Genomic DNA, 24,171 nt, shown 5'->3' with positions numbered 1-24,171 from the left:
TCCCAGCTACTCGGGAGGCTGAGGCAGGAGAATCGTTTGAACCCGGGAGGCAGAGGTTGCAGTGAGCCTAGATATGCACCACTGCACTCCAGCCTGGTGACAGAGCAAGACTCTGTCCCAAAAAATAATAATAACAACTATAATAATAATAATGGCAGTGAATTTTTAAAGAAAAACATTTTCTACCCTGATGTTACATTTTATGTTACACATTATAATTCTGTTTATGATGGGCTAACTTCCCTAGATTCTGTTATGCTCACAAACAGGCATCGTTAACGAATGTGTTTTATTTTTAGATAAGTCTTCCTGAAGTGTCTCTATTAAAAATTTTCAAGTTAAACAAGTCTGAATGGCCTTCTGTGGTTCTGGGGACATTGGCTTCTGTTCTAAATGGAACTGTTCATCCAGTGTTTTCCATCATCTTTGCAAAAATTATAACTGTAAGTTAAACAAATTCGCTAATATTTTTAACAATTTAAAGAAAGTACGACCCAAGAGAATAAGCTTGTAGCAGTCTGATCCACCAGGGGAAAACTGGGACTTTTAGTGGGCCACCGCTAGTGTGGGGTCCATGATAGGAAGGTTAGTTAATGTTTCCAGGAGATAAGCCAGCATCTATTGTAAAGTGTGCTGCTGGGCATTGCTGAATCACTGAAGAAATTTCTTTGTTTTCTAATTTTTCTTTTTTTTTTTTGAGATAGAGTCTCACTCTGTTGCCAGGCTGGAATGCAGTAGCTTGATCTCACTGCAACCTCTGCCTCCAGATTCAAGCGATTCTCCTGCCTCAGCCTCCCGAGTAGCTGGGGCTACAGGTGCGCACCACCACGCCCAGCTAAGTTTTGTATTTTTAGTAGAAACAGGGTTTCACCATGTTGGCCAGGATGGTCTCGATTCCCTGACTTCGTGATTCACCCGCTTCACCTCCCAAAGCGCTGGGATTACAGGTGTGAGCCACCATGCCCGGCCTGTTTTCTAATTTTGACTTCGCTAGATCAGCATTCCAAAACGCTGAAGAAATAAAAGTCAAATACACCTACTTTCCTTTCAACTAGTGGGAACAACTGTAACTTCTTTTCTTACCAGCCACCTCAGGGAGAAGAAACAAGAGTTTGGGTTTATGCTAAAGGACTCAGGACAGCTGGTGAGTTTAAGGCTCTTAAAGACCCATGCTTACTCTTCAATGTTAACTGAAGTTCTAGCCTGGAACTTTAGCATCACTAATTTGCACAGCTGTACTCTTATCAATATAAATGCCTGTGGATGTACAATTACTCATTTTTAAGAACAATTTCCAGGAGCACATTAAAAAGTCTCACCTTGCAGGTACCACTTAACTAGAAAAATACTAAGAAACTTGAGGGATCCAAAATTATTCAAAATAATAATTCAAACAAACTGGTAGTTTCTTTGGAAATATACCGTGATAATAATAACAGACAGACGACTCGTTTTTCAGATCTCATATTTATGTAGTTTGAGAATTAAAAGCAAGCTATTTTTTATCATACATAATGAATGCAGATGATAGCATGATGGTGCACTTTTTTCCACAGATATGTGTGTAGTTTTATTTTTATGTTGAAATATATTTTAAACCAGGTACAGTGGCTCATGCCTGTAATCCCAACACTTTGGGAGGCTGAGGCAGGCAGATAGCTTGAGGTCAGGAATTTGAGACCAGTCTGGCCAATATAGTGAAAACCCATCTCTACTAAAAATATAAAAATTAGCCAGGTGTGGTGGTGCACACCTGTAATACCAGCAACTCAGGAGGCTGAGGCATGAGAATTGCTTGAACCTGGGAGGCAGACGTTGCAGTGAGCCGAGACTGAGATCATGCCTCTGCACTCCAGCCTGGGTGACAGAGCAAGGCTCTGTCTCAAAAAAAGAAGAAAGAAATAGAGAGAGAGAGAGAGAGAGAGAGAGAAGGAAAGAAGGAAGAAAGGAAGGGAGGGAGGGAGGGAGGGGGGGAGGGAAAAAAAAGCGGGAGAGAGAGAATTTTAAAACTCCTGATATACAGAAATTTTTATTTTTTTCTGTTTCTATTTTCCTCCAAACACCTGATAAAATATGTTCCTTTTCAGATGTTTGGAGATAATGATAAAACTACATTAAAGCATGATGCAGAAATTTATTCCACGATATTCGTCATTTTGGGTGTTATTTGCTTTGTCAGTTATTTCATGCAGGTAAGCATTTAACAAAAAAAAAAAAAAGCCTCAGCATGATTACTTTTTGTTGTCATTCTTTCTATTTGAGTTAAAAATATATCAACTAATGTTACAAAGGAAAAGAACATAGATTTTTGTTTGTTTGTTTGTTTTTCAGGGATTATTTTATGGCAGAGCAGGGGAAACTTTAACCATGAGATTAAGACACTTGGCCTTCAAAGCCATGTTATACCAGGTCAGTGTTAAGTTGAATTTTTCTTATTGTATTTAAAATTTGTTAAAAAAAAGCAATCTAAGCCAGGCGCGGTGGCTCAAGCCTGTAATCCTAGCACTTTGGGAGGCCGAGGCGGGTGGATCACGAGGTCAAGAGATCGAGACCATCCTGGTCAACAAGGTGAAACCTCGTCTCTACTAAAAATACAAAAATTAGCTGGGCATGATGGTGCGTGCCTGCAGTCCCAGCTACTCGGGAGGCTGAGGCCGGAGAATTGCTTGAACCCAGGAGGCGGAGGTTGCAGTGAGCCGAGATCGTGCCATTGCACTCCAGTCTGGGCAACAACAGCGAAACTCCGTCTCAAAAAAAAAAAAAACAAACAAACAATCTAGATTTAATTCTGTCTCAAGTGAATTTTTGACATAATCTTTCTTTTTGGATCCTTTGAAAGCACACTCTTTTTGTTCTGAGCAGCAAAATCTGATGTCAGAAGTCTTATATTTTTCTAAAAGAAGCAAGTCCAAAAGTGTGATGTTCAAAAATACAGCTTATAGAAAAAAAGTAGGATCTACTCATTGCTCCTTGCATTCATCTTGACAAATCTTTCTTTTAATGAGTGAGGTAGTGTTCCAGGATCAGAATGGAAGGCCAAATTAAAACAAAAGGAGAAGAGCTACCACATTTTGGGAACGTATCTACAAAGGAGTTGTTAATTTCTCTAGTTCTAATCCATGGGCATAGCTTAAGTTTTTCACTCTATACTTCTTAAAGCAGCCAATCTCTGCCTTTATCAGAAGAGTCGTGAACTTACGTAACATCGGTCTAGCTGCCAGGTCTGTCTGCCTCATGCAGATGATCAGTCACCTGTGTGAAATAACTAAAAATAGGTGGATCAAATAGCAATCTTGAGAAGTGAGTCTTGGAGGCAAATGGAAGGAATGTCTCAGACTGGCACCTCTAAAATTCTTTCACGAGGTTAAAATGTATTGGGTTACCCTGAAAGCCAGTAATCTTTAGTAGCCCTTCACCTCGCTTTCTGTCACCAAAGCTCACCAGGCAAGAGCAAATAGCTTCCTGCCAAGGTGATTTCTTTTCAGAAATAGAGTTACTGTCACTCCAACTGAGTCGTCAAATCCCATTTTTAAATCTTGGGACTTTTAGGAGCAGTTCTCTGAATGATGCCATGCAACAACTGTAGTTCAGGGAGCTACACGATACAAAGTGCAGGGGAGTAAGTTGGAGGTTTCCCCGGCAACACAATGTTCTAAATCTATCGGTGACCTTATACCTTCTGTTCAAAAAGGTCCCATCTCTGCTTCGTGTTCCACATTTTGAGACATTCGTTAATCCAGAAAAACAAAAGTCTACTTATAGGATCATAAATCAATTTGATGCCAGCACATACCTCTCATGTTAAACTTATACATTATTTATTTATTTTGAGATGGAGTCTCACTCTTGTCACCCAGGCTGGAGTGCAGTGGTGTATCTCAGCTCACTGCAACCACTGCCTCCTGGGTTCAAGTGATTCTCCTGCCTCAGCCTCCCGAGTAGCTGGGATTACAGGTACCTGCCACAACGCCCAGCTAAATTTTGTATTTTTAGTAGAGATGAGATTTCACCAAGTTGGCCAAGCTAGTCTTGAACTCCTGCCTCAGGTGATTCACCTGCTTCAGCCTCCCAAAGGGCTAAGATTACAGGCGTGAGCCACCACGCCTGGCCTCATTATTATTTTAAAATTTATGAATACTTTATGTCTTTGCCACAAATCTTCCATGAAATAAGTTGAGACTTTAATTAACTAATACTATATTTCACATTTGTTGACAATTTCTGCTCAATTATGTTTTGTTTTAAAATTTATCTTTTTCCCTGTTCAAATAAATTTAAATTTCTAGATACCTTTGAAAATGTTTCCTGAATTCCTAAATGTTTGTTTTTATACAGAAGAATATAAATTTTAATTTTTCCAAGCATTACTTTGAACTTCCTTTCTGTTCACGGAATGCTTTTAGTGGAAGAATCTCAAGGCCATGAGCCAGTTTAATGAGAGGAACTGTTGTTAATCTAGTATTTTGATGATTATAATACTGGGCATTAATCCTCTGTCTAGCATTAGCCATGTGAACATTAGGACTGTAACATTTTTGAATAAAGTAGCTTCCACTCATAAGGATGCTCCAATCTATATGCCGTAAACTCTGGGCTTTAAAACTCATGCTCATACTTACAAAGACATGCACAGAAAGTATGCACATGGTATTAAATATCCACATAGGTTAAGTTTTTTGTTTTCCCTCTTCATCCGTCAGCACTCCTTTTGATTCTTAGCTTTACTTTTTAAAATTGGAGAAAAAGAAGAGTAGTATATTGCAGTATATTTAACCCTTTCTTTGTAAGCATCTTCACAATTTTGCTTTGTCTATAGTATGGGAAGCTCCTAGTGTGCAGTTTTACCTAACTCTTATTATCTGATTTTTGTACTAAGATGAGAATTTTTAAGGCTTAGCAACTGTGCTGAGGCTTGCAGTGCTTTTTATAAGCATTGTGAAGCCTCATTTGAGGTAGAGGTATGTATAAAAACAGGTATGGTATTTTTGTAGGTATAAAATCCATATTTTATGTGATTAGATTCTTCCTGTTAAAAAGAATGTTCTAAGTTTTGCTGACTTCAATCATTGTAAATAATTCATCGTTCATTGTGTTTCAAAGCTAAGTTTACAATTCTTAATGATAAATATTTACCTATAGAGCTATTGAGTTTTTTAACATGTAAGGAGTTTATTTTTCCCCATTTCCCTCTAAATTAGATTGGCTAAGGATTCTTGGGATTCTTTAAATTATGATAGCATTGATGGTGATCACTAAGGAGCTTCAAAATGTACCTAAGCTACTTCCAAAAGGATTTGAGGTAATGAGTCCTGGAGCATGAGAAACCAGTCATGAAACTCAACTGTAATTCTTCAGTCATATGACAGGCAGAACAAGATAATTGATTAAAAACTTAAATAATCTCTAAAACAAACCCCCCATGACACAAGTTTACCTGTATCACAAACCTGGACATGTACTCTTGAACTTAAAAGTTTAAAAAATAATAATTTCATTTTTTAATAAAAGTTGAGGCTAACTAAACAATCAGTATTACGTTTAATGGATTTTTCTTTATTTTTTTTGAGATGGAGTCTTGCTCGTTGCCCAGGCTGGAGTGTAATGGTGTGATCTGGGCTCACTGCAAACTCTGCCTCCCAGGTGCAAGCAATTCTGCTGCTTCAACCTCCTGAGTAGCCTGAGCACCACCACCCCCAGCTATATTTTTTTATATTTTTAGTAGAGACAGGGTTTCACCATGTTCGCCAAGCTGGTCTCGAACCTCTGACTTCAAGTCATCTGCCCATCTTAGCCTCCCAAAGTGCTGGGTTTTCAGGCGTGAGCCACTGCGCCCCATGGAAATTTTTTTTAACCAATGAGTTGCATGACTTTCAACAGAACCTCAGTTCTCCCTCAAACTACAGAAGCTATCTTTATGTTATGGTTGCTTAGTTTTTTAATTGCTTGCTAATACTGTGCCAGCCAATATCTTAAGGTACACTATGCACTTAGAATAAAATCCATCTTAAATAGAAGCAAATTCAAGAAAAAATGAAACTAAAAAATTAACAACTCTGGCCTCTGGTTGGTGTGGTTTAAATCCTGGCTTCAGCACCTGCTAGCTATGTGGCCTTGGACACATTACTTAATCTCTAAGTAACTCTAAGTACCTTAGTATTTTTACTTCTAAAATGTGAGTAATCACATTATCTATCTCATAGAGTTGTTGTAATGATTAAATCAGAGAATACATGCCAAGCACTTTACATGGTTTTATTGTATTTTTATTTCAAGTAGAACTATTGGCAGGAAAAAACTGGATATCTACCAGTATCAAAAGCCTGATGGCCTTTCTTATAATTATATTCCTGTCAGGAAGAGAGGATGCAAGCTAATTTTTACTCACCACCTAAGTGCCAGAAACACTGCTAAATGTTTTCATATATATTGCCTATGCTGGAAAACAGTCCCTGTAGTACACAATTGGTGCCTTGCTGAAAAGCAGTTTCAGACATCTTGCCCACTGAATATCCAATAATGACTAAGATTAATTGCATATGTACCTATTCATGGTGTTTTACAGCAAGTTACTGTAAAATCAGTAATGTAATAGTCACTAATATATTCTTTTCATGTTTTTTACCATATACTGTATCTAAAAATTATCTGTGCATTCTATGTCATGTTTAAATCTAGAACCAATTAGAAAATATATACAATATCTTAATTTTGGAGAGAGAGTACACAATCAAAAGCAGGTAATGTCTTTCAGCTCAGCAGTGCTGTGGTTATTATTGTTGCTGCTGTGTATTCACATGATGTTTGGCTCTTGCCTGGGATTATGCTTTCAAAGTGGCTACTGTGTGGTACAGACTGTAATCTCTCTAGGATGCCCTTTGAGCATCTAGGACCCTGAGCTCATGAAGACACCTGTAAGTTCTAGGGGGTAATGTGAAGCGTCAGAGAAAATCTTTATTATGTGGCTCCTAAAGAGAAGGAGATAGACTTTTTATCATTAGTTAGTTTAGGTGGAAAGTTTTGAAAATATTTCTAAATTGAGTGATTTACTGCCTTTTTTTTTTTTTTTTTTTTTGGTGAGGCAGGATCTCACTCTGGCATCCAACCTGGGGTGCAGCGGTGCAATCTCAGCTCACTGCAACCTCTGCCTCCCAGGCTCAAGCAATCCTCCCAGTTCAGCCTCCCAAGTAGCTGGAACTAGAGGTGCACACCACCATGCCCAGCTAATTTTTGTGGTTTTTGTAGAGACAGAGTTTTGCCATGTTGGCCAGGCTGGTCTTGAACCCCTGGACTCAAACATTTTATCTTCCCAACTTGGCCTCCCAAAGTGTTAAAATGACAGATGTGAGCCCCCCTCTGGCCTTTTGAATTGTGTCCACTCTTCACAAATGACTTTTGGAGTAAAATTACAAATTACTTGATTTAAAATGACCATTTTAATTTAAATTTAACATTGATTATTATACAACACGGTAATGAGTAATAAGTCCAAGCACTTGGGCTTAAGTTCTTCAGCTAATATATAAATATAGATCTTCATGAAAAAAGAAACAAAAGTCATTTGATCCATTTTATTTATAGGAATTAAGTACCTGTGAGTGAGGAGGCAGGTAAATGTCTTCTATCTTACAGCAGAAAAATCACTAGTCAGAGAAAATAATGGTTTTTGACAACCCTATGTTAATTCTCCTTTTCTCTAGGATATTGCTTGGTTTGATGAGAAGGAAAACAGCACGGGAGCCTTGACAACAATATTAGCCATAGATATAGCACAAATTCAAGGAGTATGTATATGGTTTTTATTTTTAAATAATGTATGTATGTGGTGTGCACACATGTCTCTGTGCATATATGTGAGCTGTGCTGAGATGTCCCACATAATTAAGGAGGCCAGGTAAGTCTCATGGTTAACAGGTAACTCTCAGTGAAAGAGGAAAGGAAGCCTTTCTGTTCTGGATATTTTTAACCAAAAATAGAGAATATTTAGTACGTGTATTAGGATTACTAGAGGCCTAAAGAAGAGATCAAGAATAAGTTAGAAAAACGAGCTCAGAATTAAATAGATAAGAAAAAATAATGAAATGAAAACACACACACTTTAAGAGTTTTAATATAAGAAAAAGCTTCAGTTTTTCCTTCCTCCAGAAAATAAGTTTTTAATTAAAATAATGTCTAACAATTCAGTCGTGTGTGCATCCAGAAACGATTCTGTACTAGTTGTTACACAAGTTTAAAAGAATTGTGTAAACATGACCAGTAAAATGCATAAGCAAGATATTTATATATATTCATAATTAGCGACGGAATGACCAGCATAATGTATGTCAAAGTCACGCTTAAATACGTGTGGGGAGTAGAAGAGTGTAGAAGAGGTAAATAATAATTTGTTAATTTTCTTCTAATTAACAAAATTCACCTTTGTATAGCAAATGGGATCTTAACTGAGAAAAGCAGCAGAAAACAAGGTTTCCTACTTTAAATGGAAGTAAGATAAAGCTTTCCTTCTCTGTTAAAATAAGAATTCTAGTAGAATTCTAGGGTTCCCATTTTCTCTTATGCATTTGGGAGAAAAGGAAAATGTTAATAATTCACCTCTGAATGGCAGAAAAATCTTACAAGTATTTATTCTATTTAGAAATGCTGAGATGTTGCTTGCAGCTTTGTTAGCAGAGCAACAAATTGTCAACTAAACCCATCAGAATTGTATATTTCTTTTAGAGATTATTTCCACAGGACACGGCAACCATTCTAAGTTTTTGTTTTTGTTTTTGTTTTTAACTCTTGCAAGACCTCTTTATTTAACATATACATACCTGCATGATCGGATTTCTATTATCAGAGAATAGAATAAGTGGGTTACAGTTGTGAAAATTCACAAGCATTCATTTTGGTTTAGAAACCTAATTTTATGATGGAGAAAGAGCTCAAGAGGAAAGGGTGCATCTTCATCTCTTCCTGAAATTTTTTGTTAATTTTAAGGGCAAGGTTCTAGAATTTTGTTAGATAGGATTTAGATTTTAAAATAGGGCTGAGGAGTTCAATTTTACTGGCATACATGAAAAGATCATGGATAGAATTTCACTTAATAATAAAATAACGGATATACCATTAATCTCCCTAGCACCACATAATTATCTCTTTGACTTCTGAGTTTAGGAATTCCATGGTTTGCTGCTGCAAGCAGAAATATCAATCCCTACAATTCCATTTGAATTCCCACTCCACAAAATTTGCTATTTTTTCTTTACTGTATTAATGTTTGTCTCTTGCTACTTATCTTTCAAATCTTTTCAGAATCTTTGTAGTGAAACAGGCATTCTTCCCAGCAGTTATATTAATATGTGAGACATTTCTTCTAGCAATATTTGCTTCAACTGAAAAACCAAATTAGTACTGAAAGACCCAACATTACTGTCCTTCCATTTATTATTTCTAATAAATAGTATTGTCTCTGAGGGAAGTTATTGAAAATTGTTGTCAACCTGATTATAAGCACCTGACTAATATCATTTTATCACCTGAAATTTTATCATGGCAGTTATTAACTGCTGGTCTCATAATAACTTCTAGACAAGTCAAATCATTTTTTTTGCATTAGAACTAGAAGCTAGAGCATTTATTAATGCTCAATTGTTTATTAATGGTTGGAATCCTGATGAAAGATTTTAAAGTTGCTGAATTTAAAAAGTAAAACAAGTGGCAAACTGTCACAGGTTGCACATGGAGTACGTAAAACTCTCATGCTAATCAATATACAAGGGGATGGTACCTGTGAATAGCCACTGTGCTCCACCCTGGACAACATAGTGAGGCCCCATCTCTATATTCTAAAAACCTAATTTTAAAAATCAAATTAAGGAGTAAAACAACCAAAGAAAGATTTCAAGAGTGAGACTGTGTCTAGTAACATGTAATTTACAAAAACTCTTACTTTGCCATATAAAGATGGATTCATATTCAATTTCAATGAATAGTTTTTCTATAAAAGGAAGATTGTTTACCAATCTTATTTGTTCACAAATGAATTCTTTCTCACAAGGACACTCTAGCATAAAGATGAGCTAGGAAATAATAATTGGGGGTAATATTTCCTATCATATTGACTTAAATAAGTCATACTCCATCTCAATTTGTTCATCATATAATTTCAATTACATTTATATCAAATGTATTAGAATGAATGTTCATAAAATAGCTCCTTAATAATAATAAATCTTAGTTTGAAACCTTTAATTCGTGACTGTAAAGATACGCATCTGGACATTTTTAAAAGCTCTGATATTTTGAAAGTCATGATAAAAACATGTTAGTGAAATAGAGTCATAGGACATGATTCCTAGAATAGTTGTCTGAATACAACCAATTTAACTGACATTGCTTTAGCCCAAGGGAATGGCTTATTGCCAGTAGATCTGTCAACAGACTATTTTCTGTGTGATATGTGTTTTAATTAAAGCTAAAAGCCATTTTAGATTTTATTATTATTATTTGTTGAGATGGAGTTTTGCTCTGTCACCAGGCTGGTGTGCAGTGGCATGATCTTGGGTCACTGCAACCTCTGCCTCCTGGGTTCAAGCGATTTGCAATTCTCCTGCCTCAGCCTCCCAAGAAGCTGGGGCTACAGGCATGTGCCACCATGCCCAGCTAATGTTTGTATTTTTAGTAGGGACAGGTTTTAACCATGTTGGCTAGGATAGTCTCAATTTCCTGACCTCGTGATCCATCCACCTTGGCCTCCCAAAGTGCTGGGATTACAGGCATAAGCCACCGTGCCTGGCCCCATTTTAGATTCTTTTGGAGACTCAATTCTATAAAATTACAAGGCATTATTTCTGTACATTTTAATAATCCCTTTTCATCAACCAAAAGTCTTATCTCATTTTTGTGCGCAAGACAGTGTGTTATTGACACAACAATGTACATTTGATACACCACTGACACATCCAGTCCTAAGGCCTAAAACTCTTCTCATCAGAGCTGTAATATGTTGCCCAAATAAAGCATAAAAATTTATTTAATTTATTAATTCCAAGATCCCAGTGAATTTACTATTTAGTTATTACCTGAACAATGGCAACCTCATTTCTTGATTTAATTTTTTGACATGGGAAGTATATAAAACAACTTGACATTACTTTTGATTCAAACAATGTTGTCATGGAAATGATTTTTCCGCAACATAAGGTTGGCACATAATTGTTGTTTTGTCTTGCAGTTTTAGGCTGAATTAAGAAAGGTAGTCAAATGTACAGCAGGAGCTAATAGAGCCATTCAGTATTTGATAATAGTGGTTAAGGATGGCTCTTTTAAAAAAGTTTTCAAGCCAGGTGCAGTGGGTCACACTGGTAATCCCAGCAATTCAGGAGGCCAAGGCAGGAGGATCACTTGAGCCTGGGAGGTCAAGGCTGCAGTGAGCCATAACTGTGCCACTGCACTCTAGCCTGGGTGACAAAGTGAGAACTTGTCAGAAAAAAATTTTTTTTTTTCAATCTTGGTCCTGAATTCATAATATTGCAAATAACTTTACCACTGCTAAGCCATCAAACTGTTGTGTGATAAGGTAAGTCAAAAATTTGCCTTGACAAAAACTCACAGAAATGAAGATGGTGCTGGGCACAGAGGCTCACACTTGTAATCCCAGCACTTTGAGAGGCCAAGGTGGCGGATCACAAGGTCAAAAGATGGAGACCATCTTGACCAACATGGTGAAGCCCTGTCTCTACTAAACATACAAAAATTAGCTGGGCGTGGTGGCACATGCCTGTAGTACCAGCTACTTGGGAGGCTGAGGCAGAAGAATCACTTGAACCCAGGAACTGGAGGTTGTAGTGAGCCAAGATCACACCACTGCACTCCAGCCTGGTGTCAGAGTGAGACTCGTCTCAAAAAAAAAAAAAAAAAAAGAAAGAAATGAAGATAGTTAAGTCTACAAGAGCAAATGAATTTAACCATTGACACTACTGGTCCAATAATGCATGATAAATTCAATTACTTTCCACAAAGTATATGCTGACAAATAATAACAATAAATAACTGTAGGCTTTAAACACTACATTTTCACAAGCTTTGTAAATTTGTCCAACTAAGGCTTGTTTTCTGCTCTATGAATATTTTAACCATCAGTTATAATGTATTTTAGTAGATTCTACTTCAAATTGTACTTATTTTTTTCCTCAACTTCTTTGAAAATATTCCCAGCAGTACTTGTTCCACAATCAGGTGATGCTCTGACCTCATCCTCTTGAGCTGGGACTACGGACACATGCCACCATGTCCAGCTAATTGTTGGTGTTTTTTGTAGATATAGGGTTCCACCATGTTGCTCAGGCTGGTCTTTAAACCCTGGGCTCAAGCGATTTGCCTGCCTCAGCCTCCTAAAGTGCTGGGATTACAGGTGTGAACCACTGCACCAAACCGTTTTTTCTTTCTTTTAGTAGATTAAAGATATTGCTCTACTGTCTTCTTGCTTGAATTTTTTCAGTGAGGAATTTGTCATTATCCTTATCTTTTTTTCCTCTGAACATGTTTTTTTCTCCCTTTGCTGTTAAGAACCTCTCTTTATCATTAACTTTGTAATGTGATTGTGATGGGTTTTTATATAGCTTCCTAGTTATTTCTTATGCTTGAAGTTCACTGAAATTCTTAGATCCCTGGGTTTATAGTTTTCATCAAATTTTAAAAATGTATTGACCATTATTTATTCAAGTATTTTTTTCTGTCTTTCTAGTCTCTCCTCTTCTTCAAGGACTCTAACTATACATATATTAGGCTGCCTGAAGTTTTACCACAGCTCACCAATGCTTTGTTCATTTTTTCCCTGCATTTATTTTGAATAGTTTCTATTACTTTGTCTTCAAAACCAATGATCTTTTCTTCTTCAATATTTAATCAGCTATTGATCCTATCTTATATGGATCTTTTTTATATCTCCTTATCTTTTAACCATTCCAATATGTAGCATATACATTGATAGTAACTTTTTAAATTGGTAAGTAAAATTTTTATATATTTAGGGTATAAAAATGATGTTTTATATATGCAGTCATTACAAAAGGATAAATTAAGCTATTTAATATTTGCGTTATTTCACATACTTATTTTTTTGTGTGGTGAGAACACTTAAAATCTATTTTCTTAGTAATTTTCAAGTTTACATTATTCTTATCTATAGTTATCATGATATACAATAGATCTCTTAAACTTATTCCTCCTAACTGAAATTGTGTGTCCTTTTACCAATATCTTCTCAATCCCCTGAACCCCCATCTCCTAGAAACCATGATTTTACTCACTGTCTCTATAGTTCGTTTTTGTTATGTTTTGTTTTTTGAGATGGAGTTTTGCTCTTGTTGCCCAGGCTAGAGTGCAATGGTGATATTTTGGCTCACTGCAACCTTGACCTCCTGGGTTCAAGCAATTCTTCTGCCTCAGCCTCCAGAGTAGCTGGGACTACAGGCATGTGCCACCACTTCCAGCTAATTTTTGTATTTTTAGTAGATACAAAGTTTCACCATGTTGGCCAGGCTGGTCTCAAACTTCTGACCTCAGGTGATCCACCTGCCTCGGCCTCCCAAAGTGCTGGGACTGTAGGCATCAGCCACTGTGCCCGGCCGTCAGACTGATTTTTGTATTTTTAGTAGAGACAGGGTTTCACCGTGTTGGACAGGCTGGTCTCGAACTACTGACCTCAGGTGATTTACCCGTCTTGGCCTCCCAAAGTGCTGGCATTACAGGCATGAGCCACTGTGCCCAGCCTGATCGTTTAGTATTTTTTTGGAAACACTTTCCAGGAACCAAATGCAAAGGCCAATTTTTTTTATTACACCCCAGATTTGGACATTTTAAGGGATAAACACAAAGACATTACCATATAGTTTCCATGGGTACACTTATGCATTAATAAACATTAAAGATGAATTATGGGGACATGTATTCAATTCAAAAGACTGTAGTAGGGAGAGGAATGGGCCTGGAAAAGAGGAAAAGTTATTCTTAAGGTGAGCTTTAGAGTCATAAAAAGCAACAAAATTTGAAAACAGGAGGCCTTGTCACTTCTCTAGAAGAGAAACTGGACAATCTAGGGGCTCATTCAGCAAAGCAAAGTGGGTGAGGGCTGAGCCCTACAGCCTGTTACAAATACAACTTTCCCTTGGGCATTCTAAAGAGTCACAAATCCCAGAGCCTTAGGGAATCTCTTTTTGCCAGCCACTCGATTCCCCAGCTATCTCCTCTACTCCCAAGGCCTAGATGGCTACACAGCCACCGACAAGGCCCAGGCTTACAAGCACATCCCTGACCTGAATGCCACACTCCAGACTGGTCCTCCTCTCTGGAGCTTGAGATAACCCTGTGCCACAAGCATTTAGTATTTAAGGAGAGACATGGAGGGCCTCTGACAATGCAAAGAACTTAAGGTCCACAGTGTCTCACCCAGTTGTCTAGTCCATATTACTCTGAAACTTCTGGTGGGGGTGGGAGGTGGAAGAGCAAGGGCAGTGTACCAGTCAGCTTGGGCTGCCACAGCAAAGGACCACAGACTAGGGGGCTGCAACAACAGACATTCATTACCCCCCAGTCTGGAAGCTAGAAGAGCAAGATCAAGCTGTCTGCATGATTGGGTTTTTCTATGAGGCCTTGGCTTTTAGTTGACTGTCTTCTGTCTGCTTTCCAATATGATCTTCTGTGTGTGTGCAATGTCTGCTATGTCCAAATTTCCTCTTCTTATCAGAATACCAAAGCTGGGCGCGGTGGCTCACACCTGTAATCCCAGCACTTTGCAAGCTGAGGCGGGCGGATCACCTGAGGTCGGGAGTTTGAGACCAGCCTGACCAACATAGAGAAACCCCATCTCTACTAAAAATACAAAAGTAGCTGGGGTGTGGTAGTCCATGCCTGTAATCCTAGCTATTCAGGAGGCTGAAGCAGGGGAATCACTTGAACCCAGAAGACGGAGGTTGCCGTGAGCCAAGTTCACACCATTGCACTCCAGCCTGGGCAACAAGAGCAAAACTCCATCTCAAAGAAAAAGAAAAAAATACCAGTCAAGTTAGGTTAGAGCTCACATTAAAGACTTCACTTTAACTGAATTATTTGTTTCTTTATTATTTATTTATTTATAATTACCTTATCTCAAAATACAGTAACATTCTAAGGAACTGGAGATTAGACCTAAACATATAAATGTGGGGTGAGGCGGGGAGGACACAATTTAGCCTATAACATACATCTTCATTTATCTCTTTGTTATCTTTAAACTTCTAGGGGATGAAGTGTAAGTCAGAATTATGTGCCAAATGCCATGCCCATTTAGGCCCATGGTTCTTAGAGTTAGTGTATGCCCTCAAACACTTAAGCAGACTATCTGTCCATCTTAGTTTTCAGTATTTCAGAGTTTTTTGAGTGTTTGCTGTTTTGAGGTTTTACTTTTTTGGAATTTTCTTAGATATTTTAGTGAGAAATTGGAAAATGGTTGAGTCCTCACCAGATACAGTCTTGAAACTGAAACCACAAAGCTTTTTAGGAATTAGGCAAAGCCCTGGAGAGAGGGAGAATTTGTTATTGTTATTTTTTAATGAAGATGCTAATTTTTTGACAGTTTGGTGAAAATTGATATAATCTTTTAGGAAAGCAATTTGGCAATACCTATCAGGAATGTAAGAGTATATACCTTTTAGTGTATAATTCCAGTTAGAAATTTAACAGTAGGGCATTTTTTAAATTAGCACAAAGATTTTTCACAAAGATGTTCATTACATTTTTATTTTTAATAGTTGAAAATTGAAGGTAATCCAAATATTTCTGGAGAATATTTAATGATCCAGGAAAAAGCTTTCAGTATAATGTGCAAGGATTAAGTCAGGATACAAAACTGCATGCACGTAATAAACTGAATCTGAATACATGCATTTATGTCTGGAAGCATGCAAATTTTAACATTATCTAAACTTTTTCTAATTATCCTGTTTTCATGATCAGAACAAAAAATATATTTCAAAGTGTGGTCAATTCTAACTGTCTTTCCAGGTAAATAGGGGCTCTCTTTTTTTTTTTTCAATCCTAGCACTAAAGGAACTTAATGTTTCAGTTTCTTGCTTAAGTATCATATGTCCCACTGAAGAGAGAGAATCCAAGATGGCCGTTTAGGAACAGCTCAGGATTGCAGCTCCCAGTGAAAGCACAGAGGGTGAGTGGACGCCCCATTTTTATTGCCCACAGACTAGGAAATTCCCGGGCGGAGAAGCTCCACATGTCGCCAGCTTGGCTGTTGCGGCCAGCGAGGCTGTGCCGGCCGGCGCTGCTGCTTTGCCCCGCGCGGCTGCTTTGTCGGCGCCCCGGAGCAGCGTTCTCCGTACAAAATACACCGGTCCGGGTGCCCTTTTGGCTGGCGATAGGAGCCATGGGAAGTCGCACATTCGTCTGTTTAAAAAGGGGACTGAGCAGAGAACCAGGACAGTAGATACCAGGGCAAAAAAAAAAAAAAAAAAAGCGCCACAAACCTCAGTGCCACTGTTTAAGCCAGCGCAGTGAGTGGCCGCAGGGGAAAACAAACAGACCCTGGCAAATCTTCAACAGGCGACTGGAACACCAACTTAAAAAAGGCTCTGAGGCAGGGAGCCAGGCGATCAGGCTCAGCTGGTCCCACCCCCACAAAAGAACAGCAATGAGAAACTCTGGATTGAGAGTTTCACAGCAAGCGCAGCTGAACCCGGGACAGTCCAGCTCTGTGGAGGAGGGGCGTCCGCCATTACCGAGGCAGCCCACCACTACGGAGGCAGTCAGCCAATGCTGAGGCAGCCCGCCGTTGCCAAGGCAATCCACCATTGCTGAGGCAGCCCGCTGTTGCCAAGGCAACCTGCCACAGCAGAGAGACTCTGCCTCAACAGAGGCGGGCCACCATTGCCAAAGCAGTTCTAACTACACCCATATAAACAGGACTGCAGGGAAGTTCACTCGGCAGCTGGGCGGAGCCCACAGCAGCTCAGCAAAGCCTCTACAGGCAGACAGTGACTAGGCTGCCTCCATGCTGGGTAGGGCAGCTCTGAAGGCAAAAAAAAAAAAAAAGAGAAGGCAGCAGCATAACCGAAACTCATAAAGCCCTAAATCCCTGGGACAGAGCACCTGGGAACAAAAAGCAGTTTATGAGTTCTGCTGCAGCAAAACTAAACGTACCTGCCCAGCAGCTCTGAGTGAACAACAGACCTCACAGTTCAGCATTTGAGCTGCTATAAAGAAGAGACCGTCTCCTCAAGCAGCTCCCTGACCCCTATATATCCAATGAGCCACCTCATAAAGGAGAGATCAGATTGACACTAGGCGGGTATCCTTTTGGGACAAAGATAGCAGAAGAAGAAAACTGGTAACAACCCTTACTGTTCAGCAGCTGCTGCAGGTGAACCCCAGTCAAGCAGGGCCTGGAGTGAACCTCAGCAGACCTACAGCAGAGGGGCCAGACAGTCAGAAGGAAAACCAAGAAACAGAAATAACCTCATCATCAACAAACAGAACATCAATCTGAAAGATTTGAGACCCAATCTGAAAGCCAGCAACTACAAAGTCGACAGGTGGATAAATCCTTAAAGATGGGAAGAAACCAGCACAAAAAGGATGAAAACACCTGAAACCAGAACACCTCTCCTCCTACAAGGGATCACAACTCCTCACCAGCAAGGGAACAAGGTTGGAGGGAGAACGAGTGTGATGAAATGACAGAATCAGACTTCAGAAGGTGGGTAGTAAGAAACTTCTGTGAACTTAAAGAACATGTTCTAGCCAAATGCAAAGAAACTAAGAATCTTGAGAAAAGATTTGACAAAATGCTAACAAGAATGGACAAAATAGAGAGGAATATAAGTGAATTGATGGAGCTGAAAAACACAACACGAGAACTTGGCGAAGCATGCACAAGTATCAACAGCCGAATTGACCAAGCAGAAGAAAGGATATCAGAGGTCGAAGATCAACTCAATGAAATAAAACGGGAAGGCAAGAATAGAAATAAAAAAGGGTAGAAAGTAATGAACAAAGTCTCCAAGAAATGTGGGACTGTGTGCAAAGACCTAATCTACGTTTGATAGGCGTACCTGAATGCGACGAAGAGAATGAATCCAAGCTGGAAAATACTCTTCAGGATATTATCCAGGAAAACTTCCCCAACCTAGCAAGGCAAGCAAATATTCAAGTCCAGGAAATACAGAGAACACCACAAAGATATTCATCAAGAAGAGCAACCCCAAGGCACATAATCGTCAGATTCACCAGGGTTGAAATGAAGGAGAAAATACTAAGGGCAGCCAGAGAGAAAGGTCAGGTTACCCACAAAGGGAAGCCCATCAGACTCACAGCAGATCTCTCAGCAGAAACCCTACAAGCCAGAAGAGAGTGGGGGCCAATATTCAACATCCTTAAAGAAAAGAACTTTCAACCCAGAATCTCCTATCCAGCCAAACTAAGCTTCATAAGTGAAGGAAAAATAAAATCCTTTGCGAACATGCAAGTACTCAGAGATTTCGTCACCACCAGGCCAGCTCTACAAGAGCTCCTGAAAGATGTTCTACACATATAAAGGAACAACAAGTACCAGCTCAACTAAAGGGCAAAACACCCAGCTAGCACCAAAATGGCAGTATCAAATTCAAACATAACAATATTAACCCTAAATTTAAATGGACTAAATGCCCCAATCGAAAGACACAGACTGGCAAATTGGATAAAAAGCCAAAACCCATCGGTGTGCTGTATCCAGCAAACCCATCTCACATGCAAGGATACACAAAGGCTCAAAATAAAGGGATGGAAGAAGATTTACCAAGCAAATGGAGAGCAAAAAAAAGCAGGAGTTGCAATTCTCATCTCTGATAAATTAGACTTTAAAGCAACAAAGATCATAAGAGACAAAGAGGGACATTACATAATGGTAAAAGGATCAATGCAACAAGAAGAGCTAACGATCCTAAATATATACGCACCCAATACAGGAGCACGCAGATACCTAAGGCAAGTACTTAATGACTTACAAAGAGACTTAGACTCCCACACAATAATAGTGGGAGACTTTAACACCCCATTGTCAATATTAGACAGATCAACCAGACAGAAAATTAACAAGGATATTCAGGACTTGAACTCAGACCTGGACCAAGCAAACCTAATAGACATTTACAGAACTCTCCATCCCAAATCCACAGAATATACATTCTTCTCAGCACCACATCACACCTACTCTAAAAATGACCACATAATTGGGAGTAAATCACTCCTTAGCAAATGCAAAAGAACGGATATCGTAACAAACAGTCTCTCAGACCACAGTGCAATCAAGTTAGAACTCAGAATTCAAAAACTAACCCAGAACCGCACAGCTTCATGGAAACTGAACAACTTGCTCTTGAATGTTGACTGGGTAAACAATGAAATGAAGACAGAAATAAAGATGTTCTTCGAGAACAACGAGAATGAAGACACAACATACCAGAATCTCTGGGACACATTTAAAGCAGTCTCTAGAGGAAAATATATAGCAATAAGTGCCCACATGAGAAGCAAGGAGAGATCAAAAATTGACACCCTATCGTCAAAACTGAAAGAGCTAGAGGAGCAAGATCAAAAAACCTCAAAGTCTAGCAGAAGACAAGAAATAGCTAAGATTAGAGCAGAACTGAAGGAGATAGAGACACAAAAAACCCTTCAAAAAATCAATAAATCCAGGAGCTGGTTTTTTGAAAAGATCAACAAAATAGACAGACCACTAGCCAGATTAATAAAAAAGAAAAGAGAGAATAACCAAATTGATGCAATAAAAAATGATAAAGGGGATATCACCACAGATTCCACAGAAATTCAAACCATCATCAGAGATTATTACAAACAACTCTATGCACATAAACTAGTAAACCTGGAAGAAATGGATAAATTCCTGGAAACTTGCCTCCTCCCAAGCCTAAACCAGGAAGAAGCCGAAACCCTGAACAGACCCATAACAAGGTCTGAAGTTGAGGCAGCAATTAAGAGCTTACCACCCAAAAAAAGGCCAGGTCCAGACAGGTTCACAGCCGAATTCTACCAGACATACAAAGAGGAGCTGGTACCATTCCTTCTGAAACTATTCCACACAATACAAAAAGAGGGAATTCTTCCCAAATCATTTTATGAGACCAACATCATCCTGATTCCGCAGAGACTCAACAAGAAAAGAAAACTTCAGGCCAATACACATGATGAACATAGATGCAAAAATCTTCAATAAAATACTGACAAGCCAATTGCAACAGCACATCAAAAAGCTTATCCACCATGATCAAGTAGGCTTCATCCCGGGGATGCAAGGCTGGTTCAACATACACAAGTCTATAAACGTAATTCACCACATAAACAGAACCAAAGACAAAAACCACATAATTATCTCAATTGATGCAGAGAAGGTCCTTGACAAAATTCAACAACCCTTTATGCTAAAAACCCTCAATAAGCTAGGTATTGACGGAATGTATCTCAAAATAATAAAAGCTATTTATGACAAACTAACAGCCAATATCATACTGAATGGGCAAAAACTGGAAGCATTCCCCTTGAAATGTGGCACTAGACAAGGGTGCCCTCTCTCACCACTGCTCTTCAATATAGTATTAGAAGTTCTAGCCAGAGCAATCAGGCAAGAAAAAGAAATAAAGGGCATTAAAATAGGAAAGGAGGAAGTCAAATTGTCTCTATTTACAGACGACACGATTGTATTTCTAGAAGACCCCATCGTCTCAGCCCAAAATCTCCTGAAACTGATAAGCAACTTCAGCAAAGTCTCAGAATACAAAATCAATGTGCAAAAATCACAAGCATTCCTATACACCAATAACAGACTTAAAGAGAGCCAAATCAAGAATAAACTTCCATTCACAATTGCCACGAAGAGAATAAAATACCTAGGAATACAACTAATAAGGAACATAAAGGACCTCTTCAAGGAGAACTACAAGCCACTGCTCAACGAAATAAGAGAGGACACAAACAGATGGAGAAACATTCCATGTTCATGATTAGGAAGAATCAATATCGTGAAAATGGCCATACTGCCCAAAGTAATTTACAGATTCAATGCTATCCCCATCAAGCTACCAATGACCTTCTTCCCAGAACTGAAAAAATCACCTTAAACTTCATATGGAACCAAAAGAGAGCCCGCATAGCCAAGTCAATTCTAAGCAAAAAGAACAAAGCAGGAGGCATCATACTACCGGACTTCAAAGTATATTACAAGGCTACAGTAATCAAAACAGCATGGTACTGGTACCAAAACAGAGATATAGACCAATGGAACAGAACAGAGGTCTTGGAGGCAACACAGCATATCTACAACCATCTGATCTTTGACAAACCAGACAAAAACAAGCAATGGGGAAAGGATTCCCTGTTCAATAAATGATGTTGGGAAAGCTGGCTAGCCATGTGCAGAAAGCAGAAACTGGACCCCTTCCTGACTCCTTACACTAAAATTAACTCCAGATGGATTAAAGACTTAAACATAAGACCTAACACCATAAAAACCCTAGAAGAAAATCTAGGCAAAACCATTCAGGACATAGGTGTAGGCAAGGACTTCATGACCAAAACACCAAAAGCATTGACAACAAAAGCCAAAATAGACAAATGGGACCTAATCAAACTCCACAGCTTCTGCACAGCAAAAGAAACAATCATTAGAGTGAATCGGCAACCAACAGAATGGGAAAAAATTTTTGCAGTTTACCCATCTGACAAACGGCTGATATCCAGAATTTACAAAGAACTGAAACAGATTTACAAGAAAAAAACTAACAAGCCCATTCAAAAGTGGGCAAAGAATATGAACAGATACTTTACAAAAGAAGACATACATGAGGCCAACAAACATGAAAACATGCTCATCATCACTGGTCATCAGAGAAATGCAAATCAAAACAACATTGAGATACCATCTCACGCCAGTTAGAAAGGCGATCATTAAAAAATCTGGAGACGCCGGGCGCGGTGGCTCAAGCCTGTAATCCCAGCACTTTGGGAGGCCGAGGCGGGTGGATCACAAGGTCAAGAGATCGAGACCATCCTGGTCAACACGGTGAGACCCCGTCTCTACTAAAACTACAAAAAATTAGCTGGGCATGGTGGCGTGTGCCTGTAATCCCAGCTACTCAGGAGGCTGAGGCAGGAGAATTGCCTGAACCCAGGAGGCGGAGGTTGCGGTGAGCCGAGATCGCGCCATTGCACTCCGTCCTGGGTACAGAGAACGAAACTCCGTCTCAAAAAACAAAACAAAACAAAACAAAAAAAAAAAAAAAAAATCTGGAGACAACAGATGCTGGAGAGGATGTGGAGAAATAGGAACACTTTTGCACTGTTGGTGGGAGTGTAAATTAGTTCAACCATTGTGGAAGACAGTGTGGCGATTCCTCAAGGACATAGAAATAGAAATTCCATTTGACCCAGCAATCCCATTACTGGGTATATATCCAAAGGATTACAAATCATTCTACTATAAGGACACGTGCACACAAATGTTCACTGCAGCACTGTTTACAATAGCAAAGACCTGGAACCAACCCAAATGCCCATCGACGATAGACTGGATAGGGAAAATGTGGCACATATACACCATGGAATATTATGCAGCCATCAAAAACGATGAGTTCGTGTCCTTTGTAGGGACATGGATGAACCTGGAAACCATCATTCTCAGCAAACTGACAGAAGAGCAGAAGATCAAACACTGCATGTTCTCACTCATAGGCAGGTGTTGAACAATGAGAACACATGGACACAGGGAGGGGAGCACTACACACTGGGGTCAGCTGGGGGGAAATAGGGGAGGGATGGTGGGGGGTGGGGAGCTGGGGAGAGATAGCAAGGGGAGAAATGCCCAATGTAGGTGATGGGGAGGAAGGCAGCAAATCACACTGCCACGTGTGTACCTATGCAATAATTTTGCATGTTCTTCACATGTACCCCAAAACCTAAAATGCAATAAAATAAATGGGGGGGGGAAAAGTCATAAATATAATTCTACATATTTGAAGGTATTTTTATAATTTTCTTTTACCTCATTCTATGATGTTCCCAACTCCTTTTCTATCTTGATATTGCCTCTTAGAACTTTACTGAGTGAAATCCATTTATAATGTGCAAAAATGGGAATGAGAGAAATCTTATCCAAAGTACACACTTTAATGAATATCCTTAATCATTCAACTCAACACTACTATGAAGTGGCTAAGGATGCTGGCCTTCTGTCAGTGTGGGGGAAGAAGTAGGGCTGGGCTTTGCAGCCCCGATATGATGACACCCCTGTATGGTGACAGCCTAGTGCAGGGAAGCAGAGCCAGAGCAGGGTGAGGAGGTGTCCATGCAAGGGAGATGCAGGAGACATGAGAGCAGATGGGTTACCCACTGAGAGATTAATCACATAAATCAACCCATTAAAGACAATGGGAGCCAGGTCTTTCCCTTGTGAAGAGGCGGATAGCAAATATGGAAAAGGAGAAAACTGGAAATAACCTTACAATGTTGACATGGAATTGATTGATACTGATATAACTTACGAGTTTCAAGAAATATAAAAGAAAAACAAATATAGATGTAAATGTGTGCATGTATCTGTCAATACACACACACACACACACACCACATATTCTCTAGTTTGGCCACCAACATTCCAATAGTAACGAACACAACTGGGACCATATCTTGACTTCTCAATAAAATTCTCGACTAAAAGAACCCAGGGATCTTTGGAGAAGTGACTGATTCCAGAAGTAGGGCAGAGATAGTAAAAGATGAACCTGGAAAATCATTTTGTGTCAGAAAGTAAGGACATATTCAAAAGCTGATAATAGGGACATGTCAAGGGACAAAGCCAACTTGAAGGAAATGCCACTGGCTACAGCTGGGATAATTTAAGTCAAAATAAGTGATAATAGTAACAGTTTATAACCCACTGAAAAAATTAAAAAGATATTAGTTCTTACTTCAATAAATAAATTGAAAGTTTGATAAGAAATTGGATTTTGACATAGCTTCAAAGTGCTTCAAAGCATTTATTAATTACAAAGAGGGAGACAGAGCAACTTCATAGTGGAGAAGCCTGGGGGAAACCATTGTAATTAATTACGCAAGTGAACGATGCCTGGAATAGGACCAATCAAAATTGTGTGC

At 39.1% G+C, this 24,171-nt stretch overlaps 1 protein-coding gene across 1 annotated transcript in view; it reads left to right on the top strand.

The window, feature by feature from the left end:
• Nucleotides 1-24,171, top strand: part of ABCB5 (ATP binding cassette subfamily B member 5) — a 123,780-nt gene that overhangs the window by 60,996 nt on the left and 38,613 nt on the right. The window contains exons 16-19 of the mRNA XM_032287027.1: nucleotides 300-443; nucleotides 2,088-2,192; nucleotides 2,332-2,409; nucleotides 7,698-7,781. Coding sequence (XP_032142918.1) covers nucleotides 300-443; nucleotides 2,088-2,192; nucleotides 2,332-2,409; nucleotides 7,698-7,781 — 411 coding nt within the window. The remainder of the gene's footprint in view (nucleotides 1-299; nucleotides 444-2,087; nucleotides 2,193-2,331; nucleotides 2,410-7,697; nucleotides 7,782-24,171) is intronic.

The sequence above is a fragment of the Sapajus apella genome, unplaced genomic scaffold (genome assembly GCF_009761245.1).
Source record: "Sapajus apella isolate SASKATOON/1434 unplaced genomic scaffold, GSC_monkey_1.0 scaffold19, whole genome shotgun sequence".
Lineage (NCBI taxonomy): Eukaryota > Metazoa > Chordata > Mammalia > Primates > Cebidae > Sapajus > Sapajus apella.
Note: the sequence above shows the minus strand (reverse complement) of the source record. Positions and strands in the feature narration are given on the sequence as shown.